General features: G+C 38.9%; 3 protein-coding genes across 4 annotated transcripts; 1 reads left to right on the top strand and 2 right to left on the bottom strand.

Moving 5' to 3' along the window:
- Positions 1 to 3,627: 3,627 nt before the first annotated feature.
- LOC120003389 (uncharacterized zinc finger CCHC domain-containing protein At4g19190) lies at positions 3,628 to 7,892 on the bottom strand. The gene is made up of 7 exons (XM_038852364.1): positions 7,622 to 7,892; positions 7,462 to 7,524; positions 7,144 to 7,277; positions 6,875 to 7,000; positions 5,351 to 5,552; positions 4,784 to 4,898; positions 3,628 to 4,685 (listed from the first exon to the last, which is right to left on the bottom strand). Exons 1-7 carry the CDS (start codon positions 7,832 to 7,834, stop codon positions 4,018 to 4,020), a joined length of 1,521 nt encoding a protein of 506 aa, XP_038708292.1. The 5' UTR covers positions 7,835 to 7,892; the 3' UTR covers positions 3,628 to 4,017.
- Positions 7,893 to 9,083: 1,191 nt separating this feature from the next.
- Positions 9,084 to 13,002, top strand: LOC119989997 (WAT1-related protein At4g19185-like). Of its 2 annotated transcripts, XM_038835905.1 has the most exons (8): positions 9,084 to 9,433; positions 9,608 to 9,928; positions 10,108 to 10,176; positions 10,299 to 10,415; positions 10,556 to 10,838; positions 11,619 to 11,774; positions 12,337 to 12,488; positions 12,631 to 12,772. In XM_038835905.1, the coding sequence occupies exons 2-8, from the start codon at positions 9,618 to 9,620 to the stop codon at positions 12,770 to 12,772; spliced, it is 1,230 nt and encodes a 409-aa protein (XP_038691833.1). In that variant the 5' UTR covers positions 9,084 to 9,433; positions 9,608 to 9,617. The 2 variants fall into 2 exon arrangements, with proteins under 2 accessions (XP_038691833.1, XP_038691764.1); XM_038835836.1 differs by having other exon boundaries at positions 9,087 to 9,928; positions 12,631 to 13,002.
- A 355-nt stretch (positions 13,003 to 13,357) lies between these two features.
- LOC119991389 (protein ESKIMO 1-like) lies at positions 13,358 to 15,899 on the bottom strand. Its single transcript, XM_038837778.1, has 5 exons — positions 15,064 to 15,899; positions 14,804 to 14,975; positions 14,222 to 14,421; positions 13,972 to 14,130; positions 13,358 to 13,887 (listed from the first exon to the last, which is right to left on the bottom strand). Exons 1-5 carry the CDS (start codon positions 15,633 to 15,635, stop codon positions 13,539 to 13,541), a joined length of 1,452 nt encoding a protein of 483 aa, XP_038693706.1. The 5' UTR covers positions 15,636 to 15,899; the 3' UTR covers positions 13,358 to 13,538.

Raw genomic sequence — 15,899 nt, 5'->3', positions numbered from 1 at the left:
AATAGAACATGACGAGAGTGGTACACACGTTGATCAGAAAGAGATTCACAAATATAAGCATTTCGAGCTGCAGAATAACCCAGAAAAAGACATGGGACAGATTTGGGTTCTAGCTTTGTGGAGTTGTAAGGTCTAGTAAGTGGGAAGCATAGACAACCAAAAGTGCGGAGTTTGTGATAATTTGGACGATACCCAAACAAAGCTTCAAAGGGAGAGATATTATGTATGATTGAGGTGGGCATTCGATTAATGAGGTATGCAGCAGTTTGGAATGCTTGTGGCCAATAGGATTGAGGAAGAGATGCATTAGTGAGAAGAGTAAGGCCAGTTTCAACAAGGTGACGATGACGACGTTCGGACACTCCATTTTGTTGTGGAGTGTGGGGGGCAGTAGTGAGGTGACTAATACCATGTTGAGTAAGATAATTTTTGAGAGCAAGAAATTCACCCCCATTGTCAGAATAAAGATTTTTAATGGGTTTTTGAAATTGGTTTTCTACTAAATTCTTGAATTGAGGGAAAATATTGCTCACACCAGATTTTTGAGACATAGGATACAACCATATATATTTGGTGTAGTGATCAACTAGAATGAGGTAGTAACGAGAGCCATCCTTCCCGGTAATGGGAGAAGGACCCCAAACATCGGTATATAGTAATTCTAGAGGAGATGTACTAGTGAGACTAGTTGTGCGAAAAGGTTGTCGATGAGCTTTATTAATAGAGCAAGAAGTACATAAGGAATTATTGGAATGATTTTTGGTGACAGGTAAATGAAAAGACTTAACCAAATGAGAAACAATACGTTGGGAAGGGTGACCAAGACGACGATGCCAGCCATCAATCGAGGTGCGCTCATGAACGTTTGCTTCAGGTGGTGGTGGTCGATACTGGCCCTGTTGGGGTTTTTGAGGTGAGAGACGAGAGGAGCTAAAGGACTGACGATGAGATGGACCATTGGACCATTGGCGTGGATTTGGAGATGAGGTTTTCTTGTGGCTATAATTTGCAGTGGCAAGTAGAGGCTGAGAGGCATTGTTAATCCTGTGAAGATAAGTTTCATGACCAACAAGGAGGTCATGTAATTCCTCAAACGTCAATGAAGTTTCCCGAGTACGAATTGGGCCAGCAATATCTCGAAACTCTGGACCGATGCCTTGAAGAACATAGAGAGTGATGTCATCATTGGAGATGGAACTGTCAATGAGAGCAAGTTCATCAACAAGCTTTTTGATTGCGTGAAGAAAATCTGTGACAGAACGAGATCCGCGTTGGATGGTGGAGAGTTCTTCTTTTAATTGAAGAACTCGGGTGCGGGATTTACTGGCATATAGCTTTTGCAATTTGTTCCAGGCTTCACTGGAGGTACGGGAGGTAGCAATAAGTGGTTTGATATTGCTGCTGACCGCCGAGAAAATGGCAGAGAGAATGAGTTTGTCTTGGCGGATCCAGTGTCGATGTGTGAGAGTTTCAGTGGGTATGGTGGTGGAAGAGGAGGAGTTGAAACTGGTGTCAGATGGACAAGGGAGGGTACCATCGACATACCCTTGGAGATCATAGCCAATAAGGATGGCGTCAAACTGAGCACACCATTGGGGATAGTTGGATGGGGTGAGTTGATCATGGATTTGAGAATTGGTAGTGAGAACATACAGTGGAGGCACAGTTTTGTCGGTGGTGATAGAGGTGACAATAGGTGAGAAGGAACCTTGGTTATCAGCCATGGATGATTGTTGGATCGAAGACTCGTGAGAGATGGGCTCGTCCGATACCATATAAGGAATAAGGCTGTAAGGTTTTTTTTCTGTTTTATTCATATCTGTATCGTCAAATATATACAAAGTATAGGTACTCTAAGTATGGTAACTAGGTACAATAAAATCCATGATTCTATCCTGTATATACATGTGTATGCTTTTACTTGTTCCTTATCACTTGCCTTGTGATTTGTCAACTTTATTGTCTTCTTTATTTTCTCCTGATATGTTGCTGCTGAGATCATGGCTGGGAGCATTCACACTTGCTTGATTATTTCCAGATTTTATGCTGTGTTTGATTTGTCTTGGATCATCTTTAATACATATGAGATATCAACATTTTCCTCTACCCACTTGCCCCATGTTGTCAAGGCTCTCTCAGCCGGTCGATTTCATCGTACTCTATGTCCCCTTCATCCAACGATATATATACATACACACAGCAGGTAAGCAAGAAAAACAGATGATTTACTTGGGTAATGAACAATCTCTGGGTTGCCATCTCTTTGCTTCACTTCCATCAATACCCTCTTCTTGAACAACTTCTGATTTTCCTTTCGAGGTTTCTTGGTGGATTGGCCTTGAAAATGAAAATGATAGTCCAAGTTGATCACTGAACACAAAGCAACCAAGGAGAGATACAATGAGAAATGATGCAGGGACTTTTATTCAGATCGAAATAGGGAAACTCCGGCTAGGACATACAGTCTCCACTGTGTATGTCTTGGTTGGATCAACAGCTGCAAGAACAAGGGTAGGTTTATATATTTTATATAACCTGTTCATGTCATGTTAACATATATACACAGATATTTGTTGCTTGAAACTTTTCCAAGATGTCAAGTTGTTAAAACTTGAAAATAGAGATTAAGTTGCAGGGTCTTTATACCTTCCGACAAGTTCAGTAGGACTCTGGATAGATTCGGCGTAGCCCACAAGCTCAACAACAATATGATATTGTCCGCTCTGGACCAAAACCCTCACGGATTTGCTCCTCTAGGCTCAACGTCCTCGCTTAGGCCGAGAAAATCGCTCATACTGAGTTAGGTTGTGGAAACTCCTTGTCTACTAGCCGCTCCTTCCTTACTTAGCCGATGTGGGATCTCATCATAAGATTACAACATTTTCTGCTCATGAAACAACTATTGTATGGACTATCAGGGTACATGATTGATCATCAAAAACAAAACATCAAGCTTATCTGGATAGCTACAAAGTACTTGGATAAAAAAAAAAGAACTAGATGGAGTTTACATAGACCAACAAATCATTTCTCAGATCCAAAACAAAGCCAAGAACCAGCAATCTAGAATCTACCTAGTTTGTACAACATTCTGTCCTCATCAATTGTAAAAATGTTACTCCCCTCTTCATCCATACAACATCCTTCCCTTTGCTCTTCTCAATTCGTTATCCTATTGCATGTGCTTGAAAGTAAAATCGACTGAATCAATGTAACCTATTCAAACACTTCTGTACATAAATGGTCGCTCTTATGAGGAGAAACTCGTTTAAAGTATCAGGTAGTCCCGGTAGACACCAATGGAATGGATGCAATCTGCATAAATTGCCGGACTGGCTTGTTGCTCCGGGGGTCAAAAATTTGCCTCGACAGACAGGTGGTGTAGATTGAGCTGTGCGCATCTGAGATGGTGGTTATGTTAAGGAAGTACAATGGTTGCAGCCACCATGAGCCATCAGTCCGTGCCCACATTCAGCAGTGTGGACATGTTGAGCGCTGGACTCGTCTCCTAAGCACAGTTAATCCCATCAGGAATTCAGGATTGGTTCCTATTGCAATTTATATGCGCACATATTATTATCCCCAAAAAAAAGAAGCCACCTAGTTTACTTGAAATGTAAGATAAAATTTTTAACAACAGTAATATGATAATATTATAAGAAACTGTGTTCACTATTTTTATTGAGTAATAGATGCGCCACACTGACACATATATTACATGAAAAACAAAGAGAAAAAATCAATGGCTTCAAAAAAGATCCATGCTAGAAACTGGACAACAATGACCATTGACAAGTACAGAAGGATTAGCAGTACAAACTGTCATCATCTACATGAAACTTGCAATCCCTTGGGAGATCACAGATACAATGTCTTGGGTAACCAAGGAGAGGCATCGGATTGGCTTTTGTCATAAAGACAGACGTAAAAGCATGAGACTGCCATTAGTTTCTACTTTTTTTGGTTCACTACTCTACAGCTCCAAGAACAGAAAACAGAAGCAACCTGTGGACGATATCATTTAGAAAATGAGTCAAATCGATGATAGCGGTCATGATGATGACGGGGATGGTGGTGTTCGGTTCTATGACGCCCATCAAGTTCAGAATAATCGGATTGATGTGAATAATTATGCCTCTGTCTGCTCCTTGTACTTCCATGATGCCTGTTAGAGTGGGAATCTTCGGATGAATAAGATTGCTTTTGTTTGTTTTTCTGAGTACCATGACGCCCATTAGAGTCAGAATCTTCAGATTCAGACGAATAAGACTGCTTTCGTCTGCTCTTTTTACCTTTTTGGCAATCAGAGTCAAAATGTTTTGCTAAATGCGAATTCTTGTCGCAGTTCTGTTTATGATGCCGGTCAGACTTGGAATCCTTAGCTGAATGATAATGTCTCTGTCTGACTCTACTGTGATGCCTCTCAAGTCCTGGTTCGTCAGATGATGAAGATTCAGAATAATTCTTCCTGTTCTGTTTCTTCTCCTTTTGTGTTCGATCCTTAAATGACCTCCTTTTCTCATCACTCAAAGGAGCAGATAACTCATCTTCTTCAGAAGACTTCAACTCTCTCTTTCTCGAATGTGAATGCTTTTTCAACTTTTTCTTTGTTCTGGATTTCTTCCCGGGTTTGCTTGAGGAGAAGTTTGTAAACAACTCGGGGATGACACCCCCAGTGAGGAACCCTACAGATTGGAAAGAAGCATTTCACGTATTGGCTTCAAACTACTAAACAAGAAATAAATGTTCAATGAAAATTTCGACAATCAAGAAAAGCACCAACCTCCATACTCATCAAATATGTCCTCAGCGACAATTTGCTGATTGGGATCATCAGGTTTAAACCCTCCACGTGGTGGACTGATACCTGGTCTTTGCTTCAGCTCCCATTTCAGAGGCTGCAAGGAACAGAAAATGAGGAACCATTTCCTAAAGGCATCACTTCACATTCGTAGACTGCTGGTGAAGGCAGCGAAAAGAATCAGAGATACTTAAGTAAAAGCCCAAGCATGTGCTTAAGATTTATAAACTTGTCTGCATTTCGTAAAAAAGCTCCAAGGTATCCTTAGGGACAAGTTTGACAATCTTGTCAATAGTTAGTTTGTTATGCACCCACAGTATCTAGTTATCTACTGGGTACTTAAAAACATGCTTTCATAGGCTAAATAATTTATCTAGAAAAGGAAAAGGAAATATGTCAAATTACTTGCACTAACATTCACAAGAATTACCTTAAAACCACCATATATTGACCAAAATAAGTCACAACCCACAAGGCCTACACATGCACTGCAACAAGGTTTACCGATTTGCTGCATATATATACAAGGAATATGGAAACAATACTGACCTCACTAGGATCCACTTGAGCAATGATAGCATTTAGGGGATCGTCTCTTTTCAACCGATTCTCTTCATTGGGCATTATAGCATCCTTTAACGGACATTCCCGATCTCCACTCTGGTGACCAAAATTTCCACATCTTAGACACTTCACATTCCGTACTTCAACTCCAAATGGCTTCGCCCTTCCAGCCACACCCGTCTCCAGCCTGAAAGTTGCCATCATTGTCAAACCCACACATATTTCCAAAACAGTTGCATGAATTATAGCAAATCCAATCCAACTTCAAGCTACAATAATGAAAGAGAAACATTTGATGCATAAAACTTTCTTATCCCTGACAATTCTAAGAATGTAGACATGATAAATTAAACAAACTTCATGAAGATATTAATGATATCTTTAAGTCAAGTTCTAATTTGTTTTGTGACTAAATCTGAACAAGAGAGTCGTGGGACAAAGGGAAGAAGATTTCCAGCATTATATGCAACAAGGACACAAGAATAGCTTTGTGATTCCTCCTCTCATAACCTTTAGCAACTTCATCTTCTCAGCAGGAAGTGAATATGGGAGAATGAGACTTGCAGCATTGTATCCAACAATTTCATGCTATTAGCATCATGATTCCTCCTTTTAAGACATGTTTAGCTATTAATTTTCTCACCTAACTTTCCTATTTGCCTAATGTTTAGGGATCTCACCATGCAATATTCTCATATCCAGGGATTATTTTTTCGAAATTGCTACTCTTTTATTATTTCCTAGTAACTATTCCCTTTTTTTGTTGAATAGCAAAGAATTTATTTCTAGGAATTCAAGTTACAACTAAGAAATGTGTAAAGACTAAAGATTATTTCTTCTATCCCACTTACCTTACAAATCACAACATGTAGCACGTAAAGGTTATGAACATCCAAAAGAAACTCATACACTAGACGAAATAGAGATAAAACTCAAGAAAAGCTACGAAAAAATTCTAGATCTTGCAATCAAAGACTTAAAGGAAACAAAAAAAGAGGCCATTATCTAGGTACGAAGGAAATAAGAAGCAAAGCCCTTTCTCATACAAAGACGATAAGGGGATCCTGTTAGAAACTTTTGGCTAAGATCCCTCATGTTTGATAAAATGACAAACCAAGAGTAATATCAGTCACTCATTAGAGCCTGGCATGTAGTACTCCAAGGGATCCCCATATTGGATAAACCGAAGAACCAATAGTAAGATCTGTCATTCATTATAGCAGGAATCTGTATTCCATTCACATGCATCACATTCTGAGGATTTCAGCAATGATTAACATCTCAATTTATAAAATTTTCAGTTTGAACCTTGTCATTCACACTAACACTAAAAAATATCAATGTCAAAACATTGAGACAAGTTTCAACTTTCAAGCAAAAATAATAACGCTGAAGCTCTTCAGTCAATTGCACTCAAATTTAAAATTTACAATGACCTAGCAACCCAAAAAGGAGACCGTGTCTCATGAATGGGTAACTCGTAAGGAGTAACTGCTAGCAAAAACATACCGAGGAGCATTTTTAAGGACCTCAAATTCTTCTTCAGTTGGTAAAGCGCGGCCAAAAACATCTTTGGGCCTTGGTTTCTTTTTCTCTTCTGTCCTACTGCTACTAGGTCCTGATTCTGGCAGTGGCCTGTAAGACAACACCATCAACAAAGCAATGAACTTCTCTTTCAGAAGCAACAATAGGAAGACATTACGATAGGATGTCAATTTCTGTTTTCATCCTAAAACAATGTCGACCTAGAAAGCAAACACATGAGAATAAATACATACGTTGCAGTAGACGTCCCATCTGTAGAAGATGGTAGATTTTTTCTCTCATCTGCAATCTCTGCCTCTTTGGCACTCTCAGGATTATACCCGGGAGGGCGGACATACATAAAACTTACTGCTTGCATCATCTCTACCTATACAAAGTCACAGATCAACCCCTATATGTATAAACTAGAAAATCTTTGAATTATATATGCGCGTAACAAAGATATCACTCAATTGTTTCACTAGTTGATTGTTCAGAGTAGGGAAGCAGGAAGCCAACAAGATATGAACAGTACAGCTGTAACCACACCGAGGTGAATATGTAAAAGCTACCTTTTCCTTCTCTCTCTTGGAAATTAGGGCTGTCTGGCGGAAGAAATCCTGCTCTTGCTTATACTACGCAGAAAGAAAGAGAAAATTGAATCCAACCAGAATTAAACCCATAAGCGGCTGTGTAGAGGAAGTATATAGATAGATAGGTAGAGATGGGTACTTCGCGGGAGACTTCTTCTGCTCGGCGCTCGCGCTGGGCGTGGGTTTGTTCGGCGATCCACTTGCGGCGTTGGTTGGGGTAAGAGAGAGGATGCCATGGCTTCTGATTCAGAAACGAATGGCTCCACGCCGTGCCTGACTTCGTCTTGTAATCCACCTCCCCTGATCCCAATCTCTTGCTTAGCCTTATCCCTCCCTCTTCCTCTCCCTCCATTGACTCTGCCACAGCCTCCCTCTCTCCGTCAAGTATAAAGCATAACCCCCCCCCCCCCTCTTTTAATTGGAAACAGAGACCAAAAGTTTATTGATTCTCTATAATAAAATTTTGTAACTACATATTGAAAAATACTAAAAACATATATATATATATATATATAAATATATAAATATACTAACAGAGAGGTGACTCGGTTAACAATTGATTGGGTTGAGTTATGCATATGTATGTCCAAGACTCAATTCTTCGATTGAGGATTGACTGGGTTGGGTTTGACATATATGTTCAAGATAGAAACATATTTCTCAACAGTATTTAAAAAGGGTATATATATATACATATATTTTTTTTTTCTAAATAACTATATTTCCGTATTTCCATATTCTCTCCAATTTTTACTTAATTGAAGGAAAAAAATCTGTAGCTCTGGTTTTGTATGGAATTAGACCATTCCCATTCGTATTTATATTATAAATCTTTACAGCATTAATATTAATTTATTCCTATTTTATTATTATTTATTTATATTATTTGATTTTAGGTAAAAATTAAATTATTTATCAAAATATATTATAATTTATATATTACTTTTAAAAATATTTAAAATTAAATATAAATAATGAAATTAATACATACAATGGATCAAATTAGATCATCCACAAGAGAAACTCTTAATAAAAACTCAAATGTTCAGTTTTTGTACATTTTTTACAAATTTACAATTTCTCCAACAGTACATTCACACATCAGGCTAAACCATACTTTAAATAATTTAAATAATTATAAAATAATTATTTTTTTTATTAATTTAAAGTTAATACATTTTAAATATTAATGGCTTACTTTAAATCATTTTAATTTATTTCTTTAACAAATGGACTAATCTAAATATATAATTAAATATAATATTAATTATATTTCTCCGTAAAGTTGTGGCTGGAATGATTCCACTCAATTCCACCCATAAGAGTCGTTGCATCATGATTGATGACATTCAATTGCATCATAATCAAGTGCAAACAACAACTGTGATGGGTGGAAGGGCTGGAATCATGATTGATTGATGCTCTACATATGCAGTTCCGTATGACTTTAGAGTTCATGATTGATTGACACTCTACATTTGTAGTTTCCGCATGACTTTAGAGTGTCTCTTGGAGGTGCTCTTTAACCAAGAAAATTATGTGGTAAAACACATACATTAATGCATAAAATGATTGTGTGACGCAGCTCCCGTTGGGATGCTGAAACAATTCACGGCTAAGGAGAAAGACCAAGCCAGATAAAGAACAACAGCTACAACTTAAAGCATGTATATTCACATATCATATCACGTGGATTCCTTCAGAAGACATTACAGGGAAGATCCAAGACTAATGACCAAAACTAACTAAGAGGATCTCTCACGAGACTGGTTTTCAATTCCAAAAATCTCTGCCCGACGGCTACAACGAAAACTGCTTAAAAAACAAAAGGAAGCAGAGACAACGGCTCTAAGAGAACAAAGGATAAAAGGAAAAGACGACTGAGTTATCGCACAGAACAAAAGGACAGGCGGTCACGTTATACATTCTGTGAACACGGCATCAGTTCTGGGTGAACACGGCATCAAAGACCTGGTTGCTGTCTGCCTGCATCACTGTGTTTTATTCGTATCGCTTTCTTCAATTTCCTTTTCATTCAAAGTTTCAAACAAAAATCTCTCTCGAATCTCGATGACGCTACCAATTGATTTTTATATGTGTATATATAATTTATTTTAAAAAATAGGGGCAGCCGCATGGTCCCGCCCGATACAAGGATATGGATATCAAGGCAGTTCTATCATATATGTTTGAAGGCTCTATCTCTCTCTGATAAGAGACGAAGGAAGGGTGAGATGGCAGCATCTGCAATTGCCGGTGGTGTTGCTGTGGATCGAGAGGAATGGAAGGCGCATGTTGCCATGGCAACGGTGCAGCTTTTCTACGGTGGGTATCACGTCATCACCAAAGTGGCCCTCAACGTTGGGGTCAACCAGATCGTCTTCTGCGTCTTCAGAGATCTCCTCGCCCTCACCATCCTTGCCCCCGTCGCCTATGTCCGTGAAAAGTAGAGCTATTGCTACTCTTTCTTTTCTTTTCTTTTTTGTTTAGTCAATTTGAATTGTTGATATTTCATATTTATCTGATTCTCCAAATGGGTCCATCTAGACATTGAGATCCTGCTTACATTCAAGCTTTTGTTTTTATAATTGTGTTTTTTATGAAAAATCAAATTATTGATCGTAGGAGGGTTCGACTGCCACTGCCAGTGACTAAATCCCTCCTCTTGTCATTCTTCTTTCTTGGCTTAACTGGGTATGTTTCAGAATGCTCTCTCGTCTCTATCTATGGTCTAATACATATTTCTATCTTGTACCTAATTATACTGCAATGTCAATGTCTGACTGATACAATCCAACTTTTGATTTCTCAAATAGGATATTTGGAAACCAGCTTTTGTTTGTTATTGGTCTTAGCTACACGAATCCAACTTATGCTGCTGCAATACAGCCTGCGATTCCAGTATTTACGTTTCTCTTCGCAGTTATGATGGGGTGAGTTCTAGTACCGGATGCTTACCTTACCTTGCGCCACTTTTGTTTGTGTTGATGTGTGTGTATTGTCTTTTCGCTTAAGTTTAAGTATACGTCGCAGACCTTCTAGTTCAATATTATATGCAAACTTGTTCTTGCAGTACAGAAAGAGTGAATTTGTTCCGAACTGAAGGTCAGGCCAAGGCAGTAGGTACCCTAGTCTGTATTGGTGGAGCTGTATTGATGGTACTATTTCGCGGTCCATCTTTGTTCAATTATAAAGACACAGATTTTGCACATAGTGAAATAAGTGCCAGGGGCCAACCAGAGCCTGCAGGATGGTTAGTGTCTGGTTTTCTTCAGTTGGGACTAGATCATTGGCATGTTGGTGTCCTATGCTTAATAGGGAACTGCATGTGTATGGCTGCTTATATAGCCATCCAGGTAATGTGTAGGACACTTCCTCATTGGATAGAAATTTTTCATTTCATTTATTAATTGTTTGTGTAGAGAAATTTGAACTCGCGTATTACGATGTTTCGATCACCAGAACTTGAGAGTGCTAAGCCATTTGTCTGCAAAATTATTCAAGGTAGTCTTCCTGTCGGGGAAGGTTTTATTGTTGCTAACTGAAGCATCCAGTAGGTGATCCCAGGCTATAATATCAGAATTCAAGCTACTGTTAACCAGTGAAGAGATCCCAGTGAGATTCCAAATTGTGGACCAATTCATTCCAGTCCAACTACGTCCAATTGCAGTGTAGAAATATATATAATTCACAGACTCATATTCCATCTTACAGAGAGTGCACCTGTTAGAGAGATGATGACATCTCTGCTGAAGGTTTTCTGTAAAAAAAAATTCCAAACTTGCCAAAGAAAGAAAGACATCTTAGTAAGGGTTTTATAATTCCAGATCCAGAGGCATCAGAAGCTAGCATTTCCCAGGTGGAAGTCTTGCCTCTGAAGTTCCTTGTAAATCTTAATAGGCTGCATTATGTTGTCATCTTCTTCATCGAATTATGCTGCTTGTAAGTAAATCCATTTCCAGAATCTTAGGAAAAATCCATTTTAAAATTTGTTGAAGTAAGGACAGTTGTGCTTTGTTCTATTGTTTGAATGACTACATATCTTTCAGTTTGTTTTATATCAACTTTACATAGTTTAGCTCTCATAGTGGATGTCGGGAAAGTACTAAAATTTATGGTCATGAAAAAACTTCCAGGCTCCAGTTTTAAAGAAGTATCCGGCCAGCCTTTCAGTCACAGCATATTCGTACATCTTTGGCGCTGTGCTGATGGTAATAACAGGATTCTTTATGACTGGCGCATCAACAGAGTGGAGTTTGACACAATCAGAACTTTTCGCTATCATCTATGCAGTAAGTTTCTGAACGAGTTATTTTACCTCAAAATCGAAGTTGTGCATGTCTGGTGCTACTGCTGCACAAGGCTTATCAAATAAACTCAAATGCATAGGGGCAAATCTAGTCACTATAGTCTGTCAATGCCATGCTTACTCAATTTTTGGGTTGGTCGTTGCCCGTGTGTTCTTTGTGAAGTCGATGGATATATGATTGGTGGATAGCTGATTTTTTGAGTGATGAGGTGGCTTGGAAGTTGGAATCTACACCCTTATCCCGCATTTCATGCCTGAAAATAATACTGCAGAGTACAGACGCGATGCGATTGAGCAGCCTCCTCGCAACTTTGGTGTGGGTTGTCTTTCCACCCTCCCCCCCCCCCCCCCCCCCCCCCCCCGATTTTGGTCTTTTCTAATCAATCTTCTGGGCTTTTGGTTCTTGTAGTCATATCAGCTCCTTTGGTGCTGTGCCTATGTGTATGACCAATGTACCTGACATGCATAACCTTTTAATGCTTTTGAATAAAATTTTATCTAATATTGGTCAAGAATACATGACAAGATACTTCTTGCTTTCTCAGGGAGTTATAGCATCTGCCCTTAACTATGGACTCATAACGTGGGCCAATAAGATCCTGGGACCTGCTTTGGTTTCTCTCTACATGCCACTTCAGCCTGCAGCTTCTGCTTGTCTCTCCGGAATGTTTCTTGGAAGTCCTATATATCTTGGAAGGTTTTACTCAGTTCCCTTGCAGAGCAATCTTTTTTGCATTTATTTTTGTATGAAAGTTGTGCTTGATTCATTTGTCTCAGTGATTTATTTATAGCTTTTGGAAGCCTTTTCAAACTTATAGGGTATTTTAATGTGCTAACAGCATTTTAGGTGGCATTCTGATTGTCGCTGGTCTTTATTCCGTAACATGGGCATCCTATAGAGAGAAGCAAACAACTGTTGGAATCATTCCTCACACTACTCGGACCTCCGAACCACTCATTCACAAAGACGCGTCCAAGTAACAAGATTTCTTATAGAGGGCACAATATCCCAGGGCCATCCTCTCCCAAATCCATGGACTAAGCATTATGTGATAAAATGCGACGGTTCTGATGTAAAAGTTTGTGATAGTTTTCTGCAATCTATACCTACCAGCCTTGGTTGATAGAAAGTATCTATCGTTATATTTTTTATGTACTCAGAAACATGTACTATTTTTCGAATCAATGGAGAATATGATTTCAAAATTTCACTTGTTCATCGTTCCTTTTTGTCCTGCAATTTAGTCGGTTCTTGTGTGATGTTCTTTTATTTGTAGTAACTGCATGGAATGGAAGAACCATTTGAGTAGATAAAGCTAACCCAGAAAATGATCCTATAGTTCTTGCAGTGCAGAAATAGTAAATTTGCTTCACCTACTGCTGGGTCAAGTCAAGGTAGAAGGTATGGCTTTGTTTGGATACAAGGACCCAGATTTTAGCAGATACTGAAACAAGAGTCAGAGGCCAAGCAGAGCCTGCTTGTATGGTTAAAGGGTCAAGCACAAACCCTAATTACTGAATTATTAACAAGGAAAGATACAGATGATAAAATACATACAATTTGCATTTTCTGTTAACCATGCATCCAATTGACAGAATTCAGCATTGTCCAAACCTAGAATTTAAGGCTGGTAAAATTTGGAGAACAAAAATTACAGAAAACTTACATGACAAATTGAAGGGAAGAGGTGAAGAAGGTAAACAAGATTAAAAATTGGATTACAAGCAAAAATTAATTTCCAAAGTGTCATGAACGAGCGATAATCCGAGTATAGAGGAACTCGTTCCACGTGTCCGGTAATCCAGGAAGGCACCAGTGGATGCAATCAGCATACGTGGCGGGGTCGGCCTGCTGCTCGGGCGTTAGCATTTTGCCTTGGCGGATGGTATGAACAGATGTATGTGCATCTTTCCGATACTCCGAAAGAGTGGTGATGTTGATGAAGTGAACAGGTATTTTCATGGATTGTGTCACATTTGCTGCTACCACAAAGAGTCTGCGGTCTGTGCCAACATCCAGCGGCATTGACATGTTGAGAATTGGTTTTGTCTCCTTAGCACACTTGATCCCATCAGGGTTGTTCCAGTCCAGGCTCCTTCATTTGCACAATTTGCATACAAATCAGTACATAGAAAACTTAACAAACAAGGCAAGATTGGAGTGTTTATGTGTTGATTACTTGATATGGAGAGGAGACATGCTGATGAAGAAAACAGTGGTGCGATTTGGGTCAATGTTTTGATCAACCCAATTAGACCATGTATTCAAAACTCTCCTATATGCTACTGGCCGATCGATCTCATCATACTCGGTGGATCCTTCATCGAACGATCCTCGTCTGTTCGGAAACCAGTGGATCAAAATTAATCAATCATCATTAACTACAAACATTGAGATTTGAGAATGTGTATCAGTAAGTAACTACTTACAGGACTTTCATAGAGAAAGTGTTCATCCACCAAATGTATGTGTTGAAGATGAGGTAGTCCGCATTCTTCCAATTAACACCATGTTTGTTGATGGATTCTGGCATTATGATTCTGTTCAATATGCTGTGCATATTTGGGTCATCAGAATTTGACTCCACCAGAAATGGAGCCCAGTAGAACTCCACTGTAGCATTGTAGTCCTAATACAAGCAATTTTTCTTGGATTAGGTGGTGTATACACAATCACTCAAGAGATAATGCAACTTCTCGTCACCGAAAGAGTTTATCAATTCCAACCCGATAATCGAATTTCCAAACGTTCCAACTTAGGAACCCAAATTTTAAAATTGGTCCAATTTACACAAAGCGTCATATTTCTCACTATTCGGACAATAAACTCGTTTATGTGGCATAAAAAGTCAATATATTTGTATTTTTTAACTGATGTGTCCATTTGCAGGTAACACAAGCCAACTTTTGGTCACACAAAGCACATAAATTAGGTAAATATTGTAACAAATAGTGATCTCTAAGAAACAAAAGAAAGTGACCCAAGAACACAAATTAGGTAAAAAAAGGTACCTCAATCCTGAAGACAGCAAGAGATCCAGTCTTGTTCAAGCTCTTCCTTCCAGGAGGAGCCACAGATTGAACAAAACAAATCATGGATTCCCATTGATTTCTGTTCAGTGAATCTCCTACAAACATAAGCCTCTTGTTCCTCAGCTTCTCCAACAACAATTTTGGCTTGAACCTAATTTCACACAAGCAAAAAAAAAAACTCAATCACAAAGACTTGACAAATCTATCAATAAATGAATTGATCGAATAGTAATACTGACTTGGGCAAAGAACAGTCCCTGGGTTGCCATCTCCAGTTCTGATACAGAGAGTCTTTTCTTCCATTTCTCATACAGGTCACTTGTGCTGTTAAGAACTCACATTCTTCTTCTCTGTAAAGTGGGTAAGTCTCGTTGTCATAAACCCACTCTCCGGTGAAAAGATCGCATTCCTCCGGCGGCAATTCGACCTCTTCGTCCTCCTCATCCTCCGCTGTCTCCTCTGTTTTCCCCTGTACCAATTCAATATTACTCTTATTGGGCTCATCAAAAGGAATGTTAGTATTAATCTCTTGTGTCTCCTCCTCTTGAATAGTTGTCGTTGTTGTTGTTGTTTCGGTAGTAGTAGTCATGGAGACTGAAGCGACTTCTTGGTCCTTCTTGAGAGATTCTTGAAGTGGTATTCTGTGTTGTTCTTGGATTTCTTGAGATTTACTAGGAGGCCATGAGAATGGAAACTCTGCAATGGATTTGACATCCTCATTGTACATGAAGACCCCAAACAGAAAAATTGAGAAAACCACGACGAAGATTGGGAGATTGTTGTTCTTCCTCTGCTTCATTCCCATTTTCATTCAAGGAAAGAGAGGTGTTTTCTTCTGCATATGAGGGAATTAAATGAGTTTCAAAGAGAACAAGAGACAGAAATATGGACAAGAATATAAAAAGATTGGCGAGAAAGAGAGGGAAAGAGAGAGAAAATCAGATTGGATTTTTTTTAATGAAAGGATTTGGTGAGATGGGTTTTTCTTTAAGGAACTGGTAAGGACTTCGGGTATGAGAAGGAGGGAGAGTTGTCTTTTTCAAGTTCAGGTTTGTCATCCATGGATAACCACCTT

The sequence above is a fragment of the Tripterygium wilfordii genome, chromosome 1, assembly GCF_013401445.1.
Source record: "Tripterygium wilfordii isolate XIE 37 chromosome 1, ASM1340144v1, whole genome shotgun sequence".
Lineage (NCBI taxonomy): Eukaryota > Viridiplantae > Streptophyta > Magnoliopsida > Celastrales > Celastraceae > Tripterygium > Tripterygium wilfordii.
This window is presented reverse-complemented; position numbering and strand designations above follow the sequence as displayed.

Bases quoted from the DNA above. Each gene is read 5' to 3' on its own strand.
- LOC120003389 (XM_038852364.1), bottom strand. From the start codon at position 7,834: ATGGAGGGAGAGGAAGAGGGAGGGATAAGGCTAAGCAAGAGATTGGGA. The intron at 7,525-7,621 runs GTACCCATCTCT...CTTTCTGCGTAG, and splicing joins CAGAAGAAGTCTCCCGCGAA to TATAAGCAAGAGCAGGATTT. The intron at 7,001-7,143 runs GTATGTATTTAT...GTTGTCTTACAG, and splicing joins GATGGGACGTCTACTGCAAC to GCCACTGCCAGAATCAGGAC.
- LOC119989997 (XM_038835836.1), top strand. From the start codon at position 9,618: ATGGTCCCGCCCGATACAAGGATATGGATATCAAGGCAGTTCTATCAT. The intron at 10,177-10,298 runs GTATGTTTCAGA...TTTCTCAAATAG, and splicing joins TTCTTTCTTGGCTTAACTGG to GATATTTGGAAACCAGCTTT. The intron at 12,489-12,630 runs GTTTTACTCAGT...ATGTGCTAACAG, and splicing joins AGTCCTATATATCTTGGAAG to CATTTTAGGTGGCATTCTGA.
- LOC119991389 (XM_038837778.1), bottom strand. From the start codon at position 15,635: ATGAAAATGGGAATGAAGCAGAGGAAGAACAACAATCTCCCAATCTTC. The intron at 14,422-14,803 runs GTACCTTTTTTT...TGCTTGTATTAG, and splicing joins TTGCTGTCTTCAGGATTGAG to GACTACAATGCTACAGTGGA. The intron at 14,131-14,221 runs GTAAGTAGTTAC...GTTTCCGAACAG, and splicing joins ACTTTCTCTATGAAAGTCCT to ACGAGGATCGTTCGATGAAG.